Source organism: Poromitra crassiceps (genome assembly GCF_964638095.1).
Source record: "Poromitra crassiceps genome assembly, chromosome: 2".
NCBI classification, from domain to species: Eukaryota; Metazoa; Chordata; class Actinopteri; order Beryciformes; family Melamphaidae; genus Poromitra; species Poromitra crassiceps.
The window spans coordinates 75,547,599-75,570,974 of NC_139624.1; the positions used below are offsets into that span (position 1 = coordinate 75,547,599).

Sequence of the window (23,376 nt, forward strand, 5' to 3'; positions counted from 1 at the left end):
CCTCGCTGAAAATGCAGTACATTTCTCCATATCAGTTTTATATAAGCATCAAGACTCCGCCCAAGCAGAAGACATAAAGTCATAAGCTGTGTGCTCAATAGATGACACAATGAGTTATTCCTGTCCCAAAGTACAAGTAAAACCTTTCCAACAGTTCAACTTTGTCTCTGCTGACAGAAGCGAATTGACCTGTGGATGCCATTCCGTAAAGTAACGTTGCAGACGTCCGTATTTGTGAAATTGGTGTCTTAACATTAACGTTAATTTCCCGGGCGCTTATTAACTCATTGAGTGCCAGCCACTTTTGGAGAACGGACGCTCCCAGTGCCAGAGTTTCAGAGCGTTTTCAGTGATTTCTCGAGGCCCACAGAATATTGTGTGATATTACTATGTAAACACCGAACACGCAAAAAGAACGAAGAGACTCTCTTCTATCATCAGCAAAAACAGGTTTATTGATATCATTTTCCGTTCTTTAGTTATCAGCCGGAGAAGATAGCTTGATTTAACCAAAAACAGCTGTTTTTTTCTAGAAGCTGAGATAATGAGCCTTTTGTGAAATTAAACATTTCATGCACATCACTGACTGAAGCTAATATTTTCTGATGTAGTCACACCTCAAAAATAATTTCCTTCAATAGAACAGCGAAAACCAAGGAATTTTGTTTGGCAAAACAATATTTTTTAGCTGCAACCAGCAGCGCTGGCCCCTGCGTGCGCTGCTGGTTGCAGCTTCTTGCTGGTCTTGATTTACCGTAAATTCCGGACTATAAGCCGCGGCTTTTTTCCCGTTTTTTGGCCCCTGCGGCTTATATAACGGTGCGTCTTATCTATGGATTTTTTCAGAAAAAAAAAAAAAAATACAAATAAAATCTCTCTTTTTTAGCACTCTTTCTAACTATAAATCCACTTCTGTTTTAATTTCCTCTCTTGCCCTCTTTTCACCACACCGCGGACACTGTGTGCACTGTAAAAATAAACAACGGTGGTGTTGTGTTATGTTGTTTTGTTGAAATGTTACGGTAATACGGTAAATGGGAGCTTCCTCAAACAGCCATCTCTTTCCCGACAATCCCCTCTGTGCGTGACCACTTACATATGGTAATTACGGTAAGCAAACGGCCACTCGGCCATCAACTCCCTCCCCCGACTACCAGGAGAAAATCACAAACTTCGGCGAATTCACACAAAGGAAGATCAAGGAATATTCCATCGAACCGGAGCAGATCATAAATATGGATGAAGTGCCTTTGACGTTCGACCTGCCACTCACTCGGACTGTTAACACGTTCAGTGCCAGCGACGCCATATGGCGTCATTAGAAATTTACCGTACAGTGCCAGCGACGCCAAATGGCGTCATAACTCCAAATTGTTTTTTTGACGGGGGGGTGTCGATCTAAGCTTCTTACGTCGCCTCTAACAATATTGTAGCTATTGGAGGTCGATAACCTATTTTACAAACCCATTAGGTGGCGACAGCACTCTCCTGATCAGAGAAAAAGGAGCCAAACACACAGAAATAGTCACTGGGCAAAATGAGGAAATCGCATCGCATCCGTCCGTATGCATCGACGTGCCTCCATAAACGAGCACAACGCCAGCTGTGCCCCCAGCAGCAGCATCCGCTGTCACAACTGAGCACTTCCATGTACGCTGCAACAGCACATTCACATAATCAGCATTATTATTCCGAACTGGAAGCATGCCAGCCCGTGACAAACACACGCGGAACCAAAAAGCTGAATGTCGCGCACCATTCACTGTGTGTGCGCAGCAAACTCAGCAGAGACTGAGAGCCACCAGACACATAAGACACACCCAGGAGGCGTGTGCAGTTGAGGGGGGGGGGGGGGGGGAGCACGGAGAGCAGCAGAGCAGCATACACTTCACCCAGACAGACCCAGACATCAGAAAATTCGCTTCAGAGTCAGAGATGTGCTTGAAATGTTTAATTTCACAAAAGGCTCATTATCTCAGCTCGTAGAAAAAAAGGTATGTTTTTCGTTCAATCGAGCTATCTTCTCCGGCTCATAACTAAAGAACGGAAAATGGGATCAATAAACTTTTTTTTGCAGGTGATAGAAGAGAGTCTCATCGTTATTTGTGCGTGTTCAGTGTTTACATAGTAATTATTAAAAAAATTATATGACTGTTTTAAAATGCATTGCAGCCTATGTGGCACAGCAAGCAACCTTTTGCCCAAGGGCCGTGGCACTGAAAGTGTTAACAAGAAGCGCCCTGGAGGATTCTTTCACCAAAAAAAAGCTTTGCTCGTTCTCGACAGCATGAGAACGAGCAGTAGAAGCAACACTCTCACTTACCATGGGGAAGGTACGCAGAAATTCACACGACGCAGCTTTCAAGTTGAAAGCAGTCAATCTCGCATTAAAAGAGGGAAACAGAGCAGCCGCGCGTAACCTGGGCATCGATGAGTCAATGGTGAGGCGTTGGACGGTGCAGCAGGAGGAACTGTCTCAGCACGGAATATTATAGGAGTGTGAAAACATCCACAATCACCAACGGGTTCCAAAACGCTGGACTGCTGCGGGATGAAGAGGATGACGCCGCCACAGCTGGCGCTGAGGGCCGTCAGAGGCTTCAGAGGCTGTTCGATGCCGACAGTGATGAAGAGGAGTTCGTTGGTTTTGAGTGACAATGAAGGAGAGAGGAGAGTGGTTGACGAAGCCACCCTGAACCTGTTCGTTTCCGACACTGAAGATGAGGACTTTGGTGGTTTCAGTACGCAGGAAGAAGAGGAAGACGAGGATTAGTGACTTGACTTCTCTGGTTACAGGTTTGCTGCACATATAGCCTATTGTTGTGTGATTTTGTCTGGGGATTAGTGACCTGACTTTTGTTTTGTTTTGTTGAAATGTTAATAAATGGGAGCTTCCCCAAACAGCCATCGCTTTCCCGACATTCCTCTCTGTGCACGAACCCTTTCATATGGTAATTAAACATCAAAACACCCGCGGCTTATAGACCGGTGCGGCTTATAGAAGAAAAAAATAGTAAATTTTGGTCCCGCGGCTTATAGACCGGTGCGTCTTATAGTCCGGAATTTACGGTACTGCTGGTGGGCATCAGATATTCTAGCTTGCGTTTGCCAATCCTGTCCTGCTGGCTGGGTCTGTCTGGGTCAGTGTTGTGTGCTGCTCTGCGTGCCCCACCCCCCCCCCCCCCCCCCTCAACTGCACACTCCTCCTCCGTATGGGAGTGTCTCTGGGGCTTTCTGCTGCGTTTGCTCTGTACTGAAAAGTCCGCTACATCCAGCTTTTTTACAGCGTTCCGCGTGTGTTTGTCACCGGCTCAACATGCTTCCAGTTGAGAATAATAACAACTCCACGGCTGATCATGCGGATGGGCTATCGCAGCGGACACGGAGGTGCTCAATTGTGGGAGCAGATTGGCTGCTGCAGGCACAGCTAACGTTATGCTTCATGCATATCGATGCATACGGATGCGATGCGATTTCCGTTTCCCCAACGACTTCTTCTCTGTTTTTTCCTTGCCTTTCTGTAATCTGGAGAGCACTGTCGCCACCTAATGGGTCCCTAAAATAGCTTTTACACATTCAACAGCCACCATACTTTCACAGGAGATGGATCTAGCTTTGATGCACGTCCCACCGTCAAAAAACGCAATTGACGAACATACTCGTCCTTGGCACTCTACGTTACTAAACCAATTGACGAACATACTCGTCCATGGCACTCAATGAGTTAACACGTTCACTGCCGTGGACGAGATATCTCGTCAAGCAGAAACCAACGGTTGACTGCCAATGGCGAGATATCTCGTCCAAAATCTTTTTTTTTTTTTTTGACGGTGGGACGTCGATCAACCCCTTTTACATCTCCTATTAAAATATGGGAGGTATTGAATGTGTATAATCTATTTTACCGACCCACTAAGTGGCGACAGTGCTCTCCAGACGAGAGAAAGCCAAGCAAAAACAGCCGCGTGAGGAAGCCATTCTCATGAAAATGGATTGGCGAAAACGCTTTCGCTTTCGCGCAGGGACCTGGCGGTGGGGGATTGCAAATTTGCATAATAGATTATGGGTGCAACACACTTTGAAACACGCAGCATAAATAATAGGGCTGTGGCGATTCACTTATCTCCCGATTCGATACTATCACGATTCTTGGGTGCCGATTCGATTTATATTGCGATTCTTAAGTATTGCGATTCTACGATTATTGCGATTCGATATTACGATTTATTGCGATTTTTGTTTATTTTTTTCTTTTATTTTTTCAGTTTGTTTGCTTTTTTACACTAGATTAGAACATGGGAAAAGTTGAATCATACACTAGAGACTGTATATTATATATCATGAGTAGGGCTGGGCGATATAGTTAAAAACAGGGGCGGACTGGGATCATAATTCAGGCCGGGCATTATGGCTCAATTCCACCACATTTTACAGCCCTGCACAGCCCGTCACCACTCGGCTCTACTTGCTTCAACCCGATGGACGTTCTGCTTCGACCGCCCTTCATCTGCCCCCGCCCACACCTGGTCGTCACAGCGACCGCATATCTGCCCTCCACCCATGTTCTGAAATAGGCTATAACATAACGTTACAATTAAATCCATACACAGAACTTTTAAACTGTTTATGAAATACTGGTGCCTCTAAATTACCTACAGTGTGTGTGTGTGTGTGTGTGTGTGTGTGTGTGTGTGTGTGTGAGAGAGAGAGAGAGAGAGAGAGCAGTGCTGGCATGATCACAGTCCTTGATCCTGGCCTGAGCAGCCAGCTCATAGCATCACAGCATGTTGGGCGGGTGTTACAGTGTACATGGGCAAAAGTGACAATCGACCAGGAGAATGGATATCACTTTGTTGTTAGTCAAAACTCACAAGCGCTGCACGAGGGACGGGCGCGAGGGACGGGGGTTGCGCTAGAGTGAAGCCTCTACCCCCGCGGCCTCTCACCAGGCAAAACCGCGGCTTCACCAGGCGCCTGCGGCCTAGCGGAGCCGACGCAGCACTAACTACACAAGCGCTTCAGAGCAGCGGACTTTTGGACAATTGAAACCACCGCGCCGATTTTATTTCACCAGAGGCGAAGGCAGCAAAACAAAAGACTGATAGAAAAGCATAATAGAAGAGAAAAGAAGGTAAACTGGTATGCAGCGCTGCATTGACAGTCAGTAGGATATAGAGAGTAAACACGATTCTGCCTGACCAATCAGTCGCCTACAATGTTTTCACGTCACGGTATGGACCCGGGTTAGCAGAATAGAACCCCGACGAGGCAGGTACTAAAAGTAGCCCAGCTCAGCCCCAAATCTAACCGAGCTGGGCCGGTTTATACCGGTGGGATGAGACCAAAAGTCGAGTCGAGCGGAGCGGGACCGCGCTACTAGCTGCGGTGGGATTGGGCCATTATGGCCCAATCCCACCGCAGCTAGTAGCGCGGTGGGATTTGTCCAAAAGTCTTTTGGAATTGTCCAAAAGTCCGCTGCTCTGAAGCGCTTGTGTAGTTAGTGCTGCGTCGGCTCCGCTAGGCCGCAGGCGCCTGGTGAAGCCGCGGTTTTGCCTGGTGAGAGGCCGCGGGGGTAGAGGCTTCACTCTAGCGCAACCCCCGTCCCTCGCGCCCGTCCCTCGTGCAGCGCTTGTGAGTTTTGACTAACAACAAAGTGATATCCATTTGTTGTTAGTCAAATGGATAAACCGCGCTACTAGCTGCGGTGGGATTGGGCCATTATGGCCCAATCCCACCGCAGCTAGTAGCGCGGTCCCGCTCCGCTCGACTCGACTTTTGGTCTCATCCCACCGGTATAAACCGGCCCAGCTCGCTTTGATTTGGGGCTGAGTCGTGCTACTTTTAGTACCTGCCTCGTCGGGGTTCTATTCTGCGAACCCGGGTTCATACGGTGACGTGAAAACATTGTAGACGACTGATTGGTCAGGCAGAATCGTGTTTACTCTCTATCCTACTGACTGTCAATGCAGCGCTGCATACCAGTTTACTTACCTACTCTTCTCTTCTATTATGCTCTTCCATCAGTCTTTTGTTTTGCTGCCTTCGCCTCTGGTGAAATAAAATCGGCGCGGTGGTTTCAATTGTCCAAAAGTCCGCTGCTCTGAAGCGCTTGTGTAGTTAGTGCTGCGTCGGCTCCGCTAGGCCGCAGGCGCTTGGTGAAGCCGCGGTTTTGCCTGGTGAGAGGCCGCGGGGGTAGAGGCTTCACTCTAGCGCAAACCCCGTCCCTCGTGCCCGCCCCTTTAGCAGCGCTTGTGAGTTTTGACTAACAACAAAGTGATATCCATTCTCCTGGTCGATTGTCACTTTTGCCCATGTACACTGTAACACCCGCCCAACATGCTGTGATGCTATGAGCTGGCTGCTCAGGCCAGGATCAAGGACTGTGGTCATGCCAGCACTGCTCTCTCTCTCTCTCTCTCTCTCTCTCACTCACACACACACACACACACACTGTAGGTCATTTAGAGGCACCAGTATTTCATAAACAGTTTAAAAGTTCTGTGTATGGATTTAATTGTAACGTTATGTTATAGCATATTTCGGGACATGGGTGGAGGGCAGATATGCGGTCGCTTGGACGACCAGGTGTGGGCGGGGGCAGATGAAAGGCGGTCGAAGCAGAACGTCCATCGGGTTGAAGCAAGTAGAGCCGAGTGGTGACGGGCTGTGCAGGGCTGTAAAATGTGGTGGAATTGAGCCAATAGATACCAAGCAGGCCAGGCCGATATGGGCCGACGCGCGTGAAATTTGGGCCGTTTGAAGCCCAATTTGGGCCGTTTGAAGCCAGATTTGGGCCGTTTGAAGTCCAATTTTACAATGTGTACCGTAAATTCCGGACTATAAGCCGCAGCTTTTTTCCCGTTTTTTGGCCTTTTTTGGCCCCTGCGGCTTATATAACGGTGCGGCTTATCTATGGATTTTTTCCCCCCCCAAAAAAAAAATCTCTCTTTTTTAGCACTCTTTCTAACTATAAATCCACTTCTGTTTTAATTTCCTCTCTTGCCCTCTTTTAACAACATAACATAACATAACATAACACAACACAGGTAAGCAGAAAGAAAAAGACGAAGCAATCATCGCCATGAATGAGGAAATGACTCACCTGCTGGAGGCTGGAGATACACGGCTTGGGCTAAACTTTTACTCCGTGAAACACTATCGATTAAGTCCGACATCGCTCAGAGGTTTGAGCAGCTTGAAAACAAGTTTGAAAACGTGCAGAAGTCCATCCACTCACTCACTAAAGAAAATAATGCAACCGTGAAGAGTTTCTAATGCGGAAAAGCGCATCAGCGCACTGGAGGACAAAAACAACACAGTGAGTCCGAAAGTGGATAAAATGCAAAAACATCGAAACGCTGCACACGCAGGTTGATGACTTAATCAGCAGGAGTAAAAGAAATAACATTCGCCTGATCAATGTAAAAGAGGGAGCTGAGATTGGTGACATGGACGCTTTCGTGGCAAAATCCTGTGTTACATCCTGGACCTGAAGGAAGGCGAGAAACCACCAGAGGTGGACAGGGCACACCGGGCGCCTCGGCCACGTCCAGACCCCGGCCTGCCACCGAGGGCCATCTTCATCTGCCTACTCCGCTGGCCCGACCGTCAACTCATCCTCCAGGCTGCGGGGAAGAAGCCCCTCACCTGGGAGGGTACGCGCTTTTTCGTCCGGCAGGACCTCTCCGCGTTGGTGCAACAGAAACGCGCAACATACAACAGCATCATCGAAAAGGTTAAAGTCAATGGATATCGCTTTGGCGTACTGTACCCAGCGAGACTCGTCATAACCATTGATGGACAGCGGCGGAACAAGAGCTCAAAGTGAAACTGCCGAATATCTTTTGAGTTGGACTGGTCAATAGTACTGTGAGTAACTAAAATAAAAAAATAAAAAACGGAATTCTCTCTTCTTTAGCACTCTTTCTAACTATAAATCCACTTCTGTTTTAATTTCCTCTCTTGCCCTCTTTTCACCACACCGCGGACACTGTGTGCACTGTAAAAAAAACAAAAAATACCATTAAAACACCCGCGGCTTATAGTCCGGTGCGGCTTATATAAGAAAAAAATAGTCACCTTTGAAGGTGCGGCTTATAGACCGGTGCGCCTTATAGTCCGGAATTTACGGTAATTATTACTTCAGACTAACTAATAAAGTAAACCAGTAGGCGCCGCCTGGCCTGCTGTTCAGTGAGTGGCCTGACTGCAAACACCCAAATGTTTTTTTTTTTTTTTTTTTTTTTGCGATTATCGATTCTGGAATAAAAGATCGATCCAAAAAATCGTGACATTAAAAATCGCGATACTTAGGTGAATCGATTTTTCCCCCCACCCCTAATAAATAAGACCAGAATCGCAAAAGCTTCATCAAAGCTCTCAACCGAAACCCCAAGAAACGAGCGAGCCCATCCAGACCCGCCCAAAGAGCGGCCGCCAGCAGACAGGCAGCAGCAGCAGCAGCAGCAGAAACTCGCTTGTGACACGCCCGCTGCAGAGCCAGGGAGGAAGGAGGAGAACACACACGGAGGGAGGAGTTTGAAGGAGAGGGGGGTTTCCTGCTGTTATGGAGGAAATTACTGTTCAAAACTATTGTTTAGATGTCTGACGTCTTACTGATGCCAAAAATGAATGGTTAAAGTGACTGTTCTATCGAATTTCACAAAAAGCCATTTATCTCAGCTTAAATTTTCAGACGCTGAAACCATGCTGTATTCAAGTGCTAATGCCTACATAACTACTAACTCTACAAACTAACTCTTTTAGACAGAGAAAGCACACATTCTCGTAAATTCCGCACTATAAGCCGCACCGGAGTATAAGCCGCAGCAGCAAAATTGCCTGTTTGTTACATATATAAGCCGCACCGGACTATAAGCCGCGGGTGTTTTAATGTTTTTTTATTTTTATTTTTTTATTTTTTTTATTGTCTTTTAATGTTTAATTACCATATGTAAGGGTTCATGCACAGAGGGGATTGTCGGGAAAGAGATGGCTGTTTGAGGAAGCTCCCATTTATTAACATTTCAACAAAACAACATAACACAACACCACCTGTGTTGTGTTATGTTATGTTATGTTATGTTGTTAAAAGAGGGCAAGAGAGGAAATTAAAACAGAAGTGGATTTATAGTTAGAAAGAGTGCTAAAAAAGAGAGAATTTTTTTTTTTCTTTTTTTTTTTTGAAAAAATCCATAGATAAGCCGCACCGTTATATAAGCCGCAGGGCCAAAAAACGGGGAAAAAACCGCGGCTTATAGTCCGAAATTTACGGTAGTTCTTTTGAGATATTTTGTGTTCACAAAATCTTAGCAGAAAATAATCCTCGGCTCTTGAAAGATGAGCCAGAATCCTCAAAAAAAAACCTTGGCAGAAGCTACCTACAGTAAAAAAAAAACGGCTGGCAGTGAATGTGTTAATAGATAGGACACATGTTAACACGTTACGTTAACACGAATTGAAACTCAACCACATCGAATTATTTGTAACGCCGGGTGAGATCAAACGAGTGGCGTCAGCGGAGGACCAAAATGCGAGACTCGATCATTAGCCAGGGATGGGTCTCGCGCTACTTTTGCATGCTAAAATAAAGCTGATAATGTACAATTTGATTCAAGGGGGGGGGGAAACCCTTTCAGAGTAGGCCTACAACACAAACTGTCTTATTTTCCTGCAACTCGACAGTGCTGCATCCAGGAAATGTCAGGACTCTGGCTCTGGATCAAGAGATATGATTTGCTGTGTGTGAGTGGGGGCGGGTCATGGGGCGGGTGCACTCGGAGTTTGTCTGTTAAATGATTGGCTGTTTCCGTGTCACTTGTACTAACAAGGTACATGATTGGCTGTATGAGCCACGGAGCAGAGGGAAGCGCTCTATATGTGATTGATGAAAGTGGGAACATTTCATACATAAACAGAAAAAATGCGATTATCGATTCTGGAATAAAAGATCGATTAAAAAAATCGTGACATTAAAAATCGATTTCGGGGGGGCGGGGGGGTGTTCATTTTGGCTGAACATTAAAGATAGAAAACGGTTTTGATGGTATTTCTCAATACCCCGGCATATGGTATTGGTAATACCTAATGCATAGCATAGGCAGTCAAGAAATGGATCGCATTGTTGTGTAATGTGTCTATATGTGCGCACATCATGTCTGTCATTTGGCAATGCAGTAGCTCTGTCTGTGCTCACCCTCAGAGAAAGTCCGTCTTCCGTTGTGAAAACGTTCGTAAAAAAATATAAAATTCCACAATTTCTCTGAACTGGCATGTGTTGTAACAGTAAAGAGTAGCTTGATACTTTTCAATCGTTAATGCTGCTCAACACACAATGCAGAGACTTAATTGAAGAGGATGACACAATTAAATGTGAAGACACACAATTATACAGCACGTAGAAATAGAATGTATAGCATATTTTCTCACAGTCAGTTCGATTCTCGCCTGGGACACTGTGGGCGCTGTGGTTGTGTTCCCCCCCATATCTTCAGTGCCTACTGCCCAGGAGGGGTATCTCGTCGTAAGGGCCTTTCTCTCTGTGTGGAGTTTGCATGTTCTCCCCGTGCTCCCCCAGGGGGTTCCTCCGTATATAACCCCCCCACTAAAAACATGCAGAAGATCAGATCGTCATCGTCATCCGACCAGTGACGACAACATCCGAAGTTGGTCCCCGGGCGCTGTACGAGAAAGCGACCACTGCTCCTGGCCTGCCCCCCGGAGGAAAGGACATGCCTGGATGGGTTAAATGCAGAGGACACTTTTCACCGGCCACCGTCAGCATGAGTGTGTTGTGGCCGCATGCATGTATTGTGGTGTTCGTGTGACAATAAAAGACGGGCTTGTCCGTTACGAGAGTATTCTTATTATTTTTCGTATACAATTTGCCATATGCCCAAGTTCACATGCTCTGTTAATGAAATAAAATTGGGGAATAGGCTACTACTGCATTTTATCGTATGTTGATCAGACTTGTGATGAAAGGGTTGAGTGGGCCGCGGTCTAGGCCAGGGTATAGACCAGTGAGTGTAGTACTAGTTAACACTAACACATCTCATTGCACCTGTCAGCAGTATTGACACTCTGGGAAGCCAGCATAGGCAGGGCCTGAAATTAGAGCCCGCCACCCGCCAATGGCGGGCAGATTTTAGGTTTGGCAAGTTAGGTTTGGCGTCTGTCCGCCACGTGGCGGGTCCCAAAATAGTCGTCATGTAATATTAAAACTGTGTGTAGCCGGCTAACATGAGTGCTGAGGCTGGCTCTCCCGTCTTTTAACCTCTGCTAAATTGACAGCCTACATAGGGCGAATCAATCAATGAATCAATCGCTCGCGCTTGTTGCCGAGCTCGTATGATGAGGAGATGAATCAAAATGCTTACCACAAATAAAGCCGAAGGGGAGCCGAGAACGAGTGCAGGAGAGCTAACGCAGGTGCCAGGTGTGGAGTGTGAGAGAAAGGTGCAAAGCCCAAGTTGTGCGCTGTCTGCACTGATATTACTTTTAGCTGCGTTGTTTTTTTTATTACAAGAATTTAAGCTCAAGATTGACTTGACATGTATTGATAAGATTGACTTGATCAATCATCAATCAATATATTAAAATAATTTGCTTCAAATTTTACTCTGGCTTCTTATTTAAGTGTGTATTCTTCAACGGAATACCTTATCTACTTGAAATGTACTGGAAAAAATGGATATATATGGATATATGTGACACAAAAATGCGTGTTTTTTTTTTGGCCGGTAAGAAATATGCTTGGCAGGTAGACTTTTTCCATCTACCCGCCACTGGCCGGTGGGTCAAAAAGTTAATTTCGGCCCCTGAGCATAGGGTTTTAACTTAGAATAACATCAGTGATGGAAAATCAGAAGAAAACAACTTACACAAAACTAACATTTCCGATTCAAATTCAGAAAACCTCATGGTCTATCTCACTGCATGGAATAGAAAAAAATAAAAATATACCCATATACAAATATTTAAAAGGAGGAGATTTTCAAATGGTTAATAATCTCATTGCATTATATTGGTAAAGTTAGTGGTGTGCAAGAGGGAGACCCAGTTTCAATTCCCACTTGAGCCACTAATTTGCCGCAGGTGGTGTAAGGAATAAGGAGATGGTCCTTCACCCTGGTTGTACCAACGTTTAATCTTCAATGACAGCAAGCATCCATCCTACTGAAGAGTCCTTGGGCAAGGCACTCCTAAATCCCTAAAAGACTCCAGGGGTGTTGGTGTGTACCTTGCCTTGACCTCTGACAATCCTGTGGAGGAGGGCAAGAGAAAGGATTATTTCTCTTTCAGGGATTAACAGAGTAAAACGTGCTTGTGTCCAGAGAGAGAACATAATTAAGCAGATGAAGAAGCTACAGGCTGCGTATGAAATGCAACGAATCGACCTATATACTGTAGGTAGCATTTCTAGGTAGGAAGTTGTCATTTTTAAGTTGTAGGCTGTCTGAAACAGGTAGGATACATTATTTGCAACCGTTGTAGGTACCTATTTTTGAAGCATGCAATGGTGTTAGGATATCCCATAACACCTTGCGACCCTGCTAACCGATGAAGAACAAAACTAGTCTGAAAATTCTGTTTAAAAGCTTCTTTGCTAGAGAAAAAAAGTGATGTTTGCTAAAATAACAAACATCACTTTATTTTTATTTGAATTTTAAAATCGTCAATAACATCAAACATTACTTCCATTAGCTAGTAGCCTGGGAACCTTGCTCATGTTTTGCTCTGGCAGATCGTATTTGTGTCTGGCGATGTCAGGCTATTAGCTCGGCAAGTCAAGCTAATGCTTGAAATATACTTCAACGTGAGCCTCGAGTTGACAGCTAGACAGTCATATTCGAACGCCAGCTCAGACAGACACACACACACACACACACACACACACACACACACACACACACACACACACACGGAGTTGCCACTGCCACCCTCCATTTCGGGGAATTTTCTAAATGCAGGATGGCAGGGGAAGGTGCGATGCTACCTTGAGGACGTGTGAAACATTCTTTCTCCGTCACCTACATTCAAACAAGGTACCTAATTAAGCATTTCATACAGAGCTGTAGTTTGTGCTTTGTTAGACCTCACGTGTGCTTATGTCGGTCTTTTTTCTTCATTAGAGTTATCATTTATTTGTATCGTACTTTTCCAAGTACGGTAGTGCTTTACATTAAACAAATAATCCAAAAGTGCCAGACAGAGTTTGAGCAGAATAAATTCAGCAAATGCAACAAGGAGAAAATGTATGTGAAAGCCTGTGTTTTAAGCAAGGTATTTGGAGTAAAAACACCCTAATTGCCTTGTCATAGTGCAGTTTGTTAGAGCGGGGCAGTTTTTACCATCTAGGTGAAAAGGTTGACGGGAAGGGAAAGAAATAAGGGACACATGGAGCTCTACTAAACCCCATCCAAGATTCCCCTCTGTCAAAGCAAAGAGAGGATCAAGTCAGCACTAGGGCTGTCCCAAACGACTATTTTCTTCTCGATGTAACAAAACAGTGATTTGAAAAAACCTATGGAAAAAACCAAGAAATGACATATACTCTTGTCTATACTATACTCTTTGGCTGTGCTCAGCTCAGGATTTTTTTCAGGCTTTTCGTGATTCTTGTTAAAATGTTACTGCACCTCTGATTTTTCCTCTCGGGTGCAGCGCAGGGCAGAGCTGCAGACCTCTCCTCCTCCTCCTTGGCCCATTCAGTCTGTCCAAACTCAATACCGATCTAATCTCAGTATGAGATGCAGGGAAATATATTATAGTAGCCGATGTGTTTAGAGCAGCTTTGTCACGTCGTAGTATAGCGTTATATTTTACATGTGCGCTAAACTGCGATGAGATTTGTTTGCGGAAATGTCAGACTGTTCTCACCCCATGCCCAAGCCCCCGCCTCGGCCACATGAGAGCCGAGGAGGGCTGCTGCTGCTGCTGCGCACGGCCCGGAGCTTGGGGCTCGTGCATGAGCATACGACTCTCCCGCCTGACTGGCCGGGAGAGAGTGCTTCCAACTCGGATTGATAATATAAACAACATCATTTGAGCTTATCCAGGTAAGATATTAATAAAGTAATGACACATTCAGCGGGAAACTAACTATAATTAAGACATGTGCCAACTTTGACGACGTTTGGTTCAGTATTTTAAGAGCAAACAGGTATTTTTAACTTCCTGAAAAGTTGCTGTTTTGGAGATTCGAGGTCCTGGAACGACAGCGACGATATATGGAATTCTGGACAAAATCATATCTAGGCTACATTAAAAAGAAAAGAAAAAAAATCTGATTTGCATCTGAGAGACCAAATCTCATCATAGGGCTCCTTAGTATGAAAAAGGTTGGGAATGATTTACAGCAACACAATGCCATGTCCTTCCTTTTATGATTATAGTGGCGTTTATTGATAATATTGTGTTACATAGGAGTTGGTAGGAAAATAACAGGCGATTGTAATCAATTAACAGGTGATTAACAGGTCAAGTGACATCATGGGAATAGGCTTGGAGTTGTGAGGAGCCTAAAGGGTACAGGGGGAGTAGGGGAGTAACTATCTTGAAATCCCATAGTCTTTGGTTCATCGTGACGTCACGACGTATCAAATCTCCCATTAATTTGAGGGCAAAAAAAAAGCAGTGTTCCACCCATAGAGGGCGCTTATGCCAGGTATGCTGCTGAAAAATGATACAAATGGTAGAATGGTAACAGTTTGCTCTCAAATGTGGAAATTTTGACCAGCATTCTTCACACATCACCCCCAAAGTCATATATATTCGTTAAAAGCTGAAAAAAAGTGTTTTGGGGGTTAGTTACACTTTAACGACTATTTTTTCGATTAGTCGATTAATCTAAAGATTATTATTTTTTATATACTGAACCTCAAATTAAGGGATTGCTGACAGATTGTTTAAACTGGAGCAATATTCACTAATGCAGTTAAGATCATCACTGGCAATTGTGGCAAATGTTTTTTAGTGTGGGGCAAGGAAAGTAATTGAAATTATTTAACTTACATTCATTTAAGTGCAGGGATGCAAAGTTGCAGATGCAGGGCAGACATAAAACCACTAAAACCCTCCTGTTTTAGGATGAAAAAGGTGACTGTCACCTAAAGGTGACTAGTTTGCATCCCTGTACTAACATTACTCCTAACAAACACGTTCTGCGTTTTGATGATCCTAATATGTGTGGTCAAAAAGTACATTAAATAGGACTGAATTACAGTGATGTCTTCTGCCCATCTTGACGCGCTTCGGGTGTACATAAAGTTACGTTACGTCATTTACAATTTGCAGAGTTTAATGTTACAGAGCAGCACATTGCTGGGTCTAGGGATGGTATCGTTTGGATTTTATCGATACCGGTGCCGGTACTACTTATCGATACTGATACTTATCGATACTACTTTCCATAATTTGGTGCAAAAAATATTAAATAAAGACATGACATGAAAAGATGCGAATAGATTCTAATTAAAGTTACACACACACACACACACACACACACACACACACACACACACACACACACACACACACACACACACACACACACACACACACACACACACACAGGGAGAAATAAACAGCCCTAGGTGGCAGATATTGAAGGTGTTTTACAGGAGCGATTCTGGCCTTGTGCCAAAGTCAGCAGCGCATGCAGAAGTAACCTCACATGCCCGCATATTTGACATGCATTTGTATTGGTCCCGACATAAGTGGATATGACCTGTTGTTATTCACCTGTGCTTTCTTCTTTGTCCACAGAGGTGCGAGCTGTGTCCACACAAAGATGGAGCCCTCAAGAGGACCGACAACGGAGGTAGAATCCTTCTCAGCCACACGTACACGCACATACATGCACGTACATGCACATACATGCACATACATGCACATACATGCACATACATGCACATACATGCACATACATGCACGTACACGCACATACATGCACATGTATGCACGTACACGCACATACATGCACATGTATGCACATACATGCACATACATGCACATACATGCACATACATGCACATACATGCACATACACGCACATGTATGCACATGTAGGCACATACATGCACATACATGCACATACATGCACATACATGCACGTACACGCACATACATGCACATGTATGCACATACATGCACATACATGCACATACATGCACATACATGCACACCCACAGATTTCTGCTTGGGTTCTTGTGCATTTTTGTCATTAATTGCATGTCACGGGCATGTTTAAGGGGTGTGAGCATGCTGGGAGAGTTATGTTGGATGTGTGTGTGTGTGACTGTGTGTGTGTGACTGTGTGTGTTTGTGTGCACTGCGCGCGCGTGCGTGTGTTGCTTCGCTCTGCTGTCCTTGCCAGTCCATATTTTATGAGTGTGAGTGAGTGTGTGTCTCTGTGTGTGTGTTTATGAGGGGGCGGGCCAGGATGGGTATAGTGCATGGCCTGTGAGGAGTCTCCTCTCTGGGTTCATTGGGAGGTCAGCTTGGTGGAGACTGTAAATATTCCCTGTGTGTGTGTGTGTGTGTGTGTGACTCAGTCAGAGAGAGAAGCACAGCTGTGGGATTGTGTCCAGGCCTGCAGGGAGGCATCGGGACAACACTAACACACACCGTTTTACTACTTTCTCTTTCTTTTTACCCTTCCCATGACCCCTCTCTCTCTCTCTCTCTCTCTCTCTCTCTCTCTCTCTCTCTCTCTCTCTCTCTCTCTCTCTCTTTTTCTAACAATTTTTCTCTCTCACCCTCTCTTTCTCCTCTCCTGTCTGTTCCTCTCCTCCTGTTGATCTGTGTGATAGTTGCTGTTATTTCAGGTGGGACAGTAATAAAGAAGGGCAAAGCGATTAGTCTGAAATGGTGACTTGATCCATGATCTCAACATGTGTTTCATCTGGCAGAGAGACAGAGACAACATCCAGTGTTTCCCTCTCATGTTCTCTGGTTTAGTTGTTAGGTGGACAGTATATATAGGAGCTTTTCTAGGACCAGAAGTAATACTTTCATACAACGGTTGAATTATTCCACGCACTGAAAGGCTTCAAACCTCTTCTATTACAACTGAATCATTCTTCTCTCGTTTGTGGTTGAATACTTTCACCTTTTTAAAATATTCTTGTTTGTACGGGTAAGATTTCACTTTCCACGAGCTTCATTACCTGCTACAGTCAATAACATGAGTAAGTACTAGGGGGGGTGAGCTAAAGTTCGTCTTTGGTGTTTGTGTCGTTGTTTCGACATCGTTTAACACGGACGGCCATAAAAGCCATTATCGAGAGCCGGCAGACTTTTCTTCTGCCTCTTTTCCATTTTTTGATTTGAAAACCACGCTAACACTGCAAATGAGTGATCAAGCAAAGTTAAACACACAGTGCCTTGACATTTGCACTCTGGACCCTGATGAGTTCTCAGAATATAAGGGCTACTTTGTTAGGTGTTTGGGGGTAAACGTGCGAGCGCTTGGTTTTAGGAGGAAGGCTGTGCCACTTTTATAGTCCTGTTTTATAGGCCTCTTCCAGATTCTTGGAGGGACTTCAAAACAACAACATGCCCCCATTTCACACCCGCCCCCTCCCTTCCGTCCCGCCCTCTGCCCTCCCTCCCCCTGTCCCGCTCACCCGGTCAAAGGCAGGTCAGGGGTTCAACTGTAAGTTTAAGCCTGTTTTTGTTTCCGCTGTGGGGAAAAACAGACACCTCCAGCATGGCAGGAGACTCCCACCTCCGTTTGACCTCGCGTTCACCCTCCTTCAGCTCCTCCTCAACCCCTCGTCGAGTCGTCAATTTTGCTGCCACTCCACCGTGGCCCCCCTGTCATTCTACTGCCCCTAGTTTGTCTTCAATGGCAGGCAGCTGTGTGTGTGCGCGCGCGTGCGACCGCGCGCGTGTGTGTTTTAGGGCTTCAACAAACAACTCTTTTATTATTGATTAATCGATTACTAATGTACAATAATTTTTTTTTTTTTTTGCAGTTGAACATTTCAAAGTTAAACTCAAGTTTTCCAAAGTAAGATATTGCATTGCAGCTATCTGGCTACATTTATGTAGACCTGCCGACCTGTACGAATTTTGTGTAGAAGCTCAGCATCTTTCTATCAAAGTATGCTGGAATGAGTTCAATTCCTCAAAAAGATGCTTCTAGTTTTTCTTTTTCCCCAACTAATAAAATAGGCTATTGTAGCCATGGCATGAAGCTGGAGTGATTGACATTGCGTATGGTAATTTCCTCAGCTAATCAATTCTCTCGACTTTGGTATGTCTCCCCAAATGCTGGTAAAATGGCATTGGTAAATCAATAAATGATAAATCAATATGGGTCAACTGCCACACCGGCCAATACGATTTTGAGATCATAACATTTGCATGCCTTGATTATATAGAACTTTTGGTGTTTCTCCAATCTGGATCAATCTGACGACTAATAAGACTCGGGGACAGACGGACAACATTTCGGGGTTTGCGCTGTAGAGCGAATGCCCCGCCCCTTCCGTCATTGTTTACAGTATATATGTATATATATATATATATACATATATATATATATATATATATATATATATATAGTAGGGCTGCACGATATGAGGAAAAGCTGCGATGTGCAATAACACTGTTCAATATTGCGATGACGATATGACCTGCGATAATTAAAAAAATGCTATAAACAAAAATATAAAAGGGTACATATTAGCTACAGTAGCGTGTCATTTTACCCCGCTAGCCGGGCGCTTCTTGCTCATACAGTATGAGCGAGAAGCGCCCGGCTAGCGGGGTAACGTGTCATTCTGCTTTAATAGACAGCTAACATAGACCCCAAACATTGAATAGCCTATGTCTATTAAATAAAGAAGTAGTATTCAGCTTGACTCACTTCTGTCTCCACAGCCTCCCTGCAGGTCTTGTACATGTTGGGGATGGCGGCAACCATGGAAAAATGATTCCTTGATGGAATCTGGTATCTCCGCTCCAATTTGTTTATCAGACCCTTAAACCCATCTTTGCCCACTGCAAATAGGCATCATGTCCTTCGTCAAACAACGAGTCTGTTATTTCTTTGTGGCGAGCATTTGCTCCTGTCACGTAACTCAGTTTTTTTTACTGCGATAACACGTGACTTTTGCGATGTGTTCATCGCGCATTTTCATATCGCGATGACGATGAAAATACGATACATCGTGCAGCCCTAATATATAGCTATTTATTAGTATTATTAGCTGGAATGTCATCTGGACATAAAACACCTACAATCGATCAGCTCCGACTCCATTCTCGCATCAATTGGACTGTAAACAATAACCATGGCGCATGGAAGCGGAAGTCTTGTAGTGGACATCCACTCTACACAGAACCCCCGAAATATGGGCCGTCTGTCGTCCAGAATCGTATTAGTCGTCAGACTGATAGACTCTGTGTGCACCCAGATTGGCGTTTCTCTGACTGTGAGCAAATCAAAGCAAAACTATTTTTCTGTCCATCAAAATACACCACTGATAGCAGTAATGAGCAGTATGAACCAGTTCTAAAAGTTGTGATTTTTTGTTAAACAAGTCCTAGCAATTCAGAAAAGGGTAGAGTCTTATTTTATGGGGTATGTATGAGGGGATGACGGTAAGGTTAACCACTAAATTAAAGTCCCTGGAAACCAGAAATATTTTTATTATTATTTAGCATTTTGAGTTCATCACATCACAGGAACCTATGTTAACACATTGAGTGCCAAGGACGTCTGTGGACGTCCTAAAAAAAAGTAACGAGAAGTGCCAGGGACGTCTGTGGACGTCCCAATATCATAATTCATATTATTCCATAATTCTGCTGTTTAAGGTCGTACCCAGCCAGTGAGCATGAATCCCTTCAAGGGATCACACGGCGCCACCTTAAAAATCTACACGGCAGCTGCGCCACCTTAAAACCTTGGCGCTCAGATCCTTTCCTTTGTGCAGGAGAAAGCCGTGATCAAAGAGAAACCGATGCATGCTGCAGCCAGAGCCATATAGATTGCTCTGTCTCCAGCTGACAGTTGGCTGCGATCCGCGCCCACAACTGAGCTCCTCTGCCTCTGTCTATCTGTCTGCATATAGTTTCTCCACACGATTACCCGCCAGAAAGGCAGCACCCGACGCCGAACGGCCAAACCTTTTCCTGCAGTCCCGTTTGGCATTTCCTTGTCGCGCTGGGATCCGCCCGGGAGCCGCCGTCAGCCGCCCGGCGCAAAAACGGAGGCTCCGAAAATAGACTGGGTGCGTGTGGGGAGGAGTTTGCAGCTCGGGGGGAGAGGGGGGGAGAGGGGGGTGGGGCACGCAGGCTGCACAGAACTACACCACGTCACTACATCAGAAAATATTAGCTAGAGTCAGTGAATGTGCTTGAAATTAGACTAGCGTTAGTGTTAGACTAGCGTTAGTGTTAGACTAAAATGTGATATTGTAAGTTCTGATATTGTAAGTCGATTTGAATAAAAGCGTCTGCCAAATGCCGTAATGTAATGTAATGTAATGTCTAATAATAAAAAGAAGCAGGAGAAAAATAATAATAATAATAATCATGAGTGCAAAAAGTATTCATAAAAGTGACTTTATCTTGAAAAGTAAAAAAAGACAGCAGAAAACCCTTGAAAGTGCTCTTCTTTCAGAGGCTGTCATTTCAAAATTTCTTCTTTGAAAGAAGCAGGAGTGTCCAATGTTTCATTAGAGTCCAGCCCTGTCCATATAGCCCTAATAGAAAAAATTCTATAGCTGTTTTCAACTGAATGGAAGTGAATCTGGCACAGGCTCCAGACAATTTTACTGAAGCGCTGTGGCACTCAATGTGTTAATAAGCCACCAGTCAAATTTGAACGATGATGAACGTCGCAAAGTATATAAATTTAGGTTTGACAGTCGTGGCAAAATTCATGAGAATCAATTAGATTTTAGAGTGTATTTTCTCCCGCGGACTGTGTGGGCGTGTCCCATCTCCAGCAGGTCTTTTCCTCTCTCTCTCTCTCTCTCGGAGGAGACTGCTCGGAGGAGACCTCTCTCTCAATGAGAGAGAGGAGAGAGAGAGAGAAGGAAAGAGAGATGGTGTGTGTGTGTGTGTGTGTGTGTGTGTGTGTGATCGCGCGTTGCTCGGCGAACTACACTACGCGCGTGCGTGCATTAGGCCTGGGCGATATGGCAATCTTTTTTATCACGATATGTTTTCTTATATCGATCGATGTCGATATTTATCACAATATAAATTTATCAATAATACTATACCCATAAAAAGCACATGAAGAATTTTAGGGGCACAATTAAAATTCAATGCAGAGCGATATAGAATGTATTCGATACGACTCTATTAATCTCTGACCGGTTACAATTAAGTTGAATTAGCTGCTGTTGGTTTGATAAAGGAAGCAAAGACTGTTTAAACCATAGATGTGTAATGTTATTCGGATAGCTGCTATAGATGGTCTATCTAACTGTTAGATAGACCATCTATAGACGGTTTTAACTTGACAACAAAAACATTCTAAATTGAACCCCCGCTCACTTCCTGTTGCAGTGTTTGCTATGGACATAAAAGAAAAAAAAACATTCAAGTGCAGGACTGACCATTCCATGAAAACCGTCTATACGGCTGAGCAGCGAAAACAAAAGTAACGATGTCGAGTGAATATTTCTGCAGTTTACCGAATGCTGAGAAAAAGGAAGTGCTGTGGGGTTGCGCTCTGGTGAAAACCGTCTATAGCAGCTATCCGAATAACATTACACATTCTAACAGATAGCATAACGTTAGCAAGATTGTCAAGTATGAAAATATTAACGTTAGCGCGTAAGCTAACGTTAGCGTTAGCTAACGCGATGTAGATGCTAATTTGATACCATTCATGACAGCCAACTACCGCTACCCATAACCAGAACTACTGTCTGCTGCAGATTTATCTCCCGTGTACAAATCCACGGCCTGACATATTTTAATTCCATCTGTTTATGTTACTCTTGTTTTGCCGGGCCAGGCTCTAACTGGTTAGTAAGAGCCACTCAGCCAGCCGACTGCGAGGCTCTGAGCAGAGAAAGGGATTCTTCCGCAAACGCGTGCATCACATGGTTTATTTTCCATTGATGCCATTGGTTCCACTCAGTGTTGCCTTCAAATACCCCCCAAAAACGACACGTTATTCACAATAAGCATTGCTGTGCTAAGCTGCGGTCATGTTTCTGAGGGGTTTTGAACGCAACACTGAAAATATTTTATCGAAATTACAGCTCATAAATTTATCATCGTTCTCGTGGCCGTTTTTTTCGTGAAAATGATCGAGATCGTTTTATCGCCCAGCCCTAGCGTGCATGCATGTGTGTGATTCGATTAAATCTTATGACGTGATAAGATCATGCATTTTAGCACCGCGCGCTCCGCTCTCTTCAATGAAGAAATGGAAATCCAGACCTTGTAGAAAAGTGTTGATTTTTGGGGTTAGGGTTGAAAGTAATTCTCTTTTCTGAGGCACACAATTACTCACATAAGACCCTAAATTTAATAGTTAGGTTTTTGTGGATTTTGGTTTCCAGGGACTTTAAGGCATAGCAGTGCCTATTCATTGTTGCCAACCAGCTATTAGTGATGGGCATCGAATTTCGAATTTTTGAATAATCGTTGTTATTATCAAGGTCGACTTTTATTATTGAAATTCGAAATTCGAAATTCGAAATTCGAAAAAAAAAAAAAAAAAAAAAAATTTTGAGTGAAATGTTGCATTGTCTCCCCTGATTCTAAGTATAGTCAAATCGCTTGGTTTGAGCAAGTAAAACAATTTTTATAAGCATTTTAAGCAAGGTTTATGGAAAAATTAATGGCGGATGAAATCCCATGAAGAGGGAGAGGGGGTGACTTTGGCACCCCTTTGGCACTCAGACCTGAGCCTACTAAATATTTAATGAACCACTCATGATTGTCAAAACTGTTTTTTATTTTCGAAAATGTCAATGTCATGTAACATGTTCTTTACTTCAGTGGTGCAATGCTTGTTTGAGCTAAAAATCCACAGCAGAAGCTTTTTATATTAATTAATAAAGCCGTAGACTTAGAATCAGGGGAGACAATGCAACATTTCACTCACAAAAAAAATTAATAAATAAATAAATTACATTTTTAATTTTTTTTACATTTTTATTTTTATTTTCGAATTTCGAATTAAATTCGAATTTGGCCAGCGAATTTCGAATAGTGTTTTTGCTAGAAATGCCCATCCCTACCAGCTATAAGTAAGGGATAATGTCTATTGAGGCGGTGATTACGGGGGAAATAATGACCGACAGGTGGATTGAGCCCGACGCGTAGCGGAGGGCTTAATCGTTCACCTGAAGGTCATTATTTCCCAGTAATCACCGCCTCAATATACATTAT

The 23,376-nt window shown here is 44.1% G+C and overlaps 1 protein-coding gene across 2 annotated transcripts in view; it reads left to right on the forward strand.

Annotated features, from left to right (window-relative positions):
* mllt10 (MLLT10 histone lysine methyltransferase DOT1L cofactor) overlaps positions 1–23,376 on the forward strand; it is a 124,862-nt gene that overhangs the window by 21,157 nt on the left and 80,329 nt on the right. For both annotated transcript variants that reach the window (XM_083658225.1, XM_083658226.1), the window contains exon 3: positions 15,769–15,823. In XM_083658225.1, the coding sequence (XP_083514351.1) occupies positions 15,769–15,823 (55 nt within the window). The remainder of the gene's footprint in view (positions 1–15,768; positions 15,824–23,376) is intronic.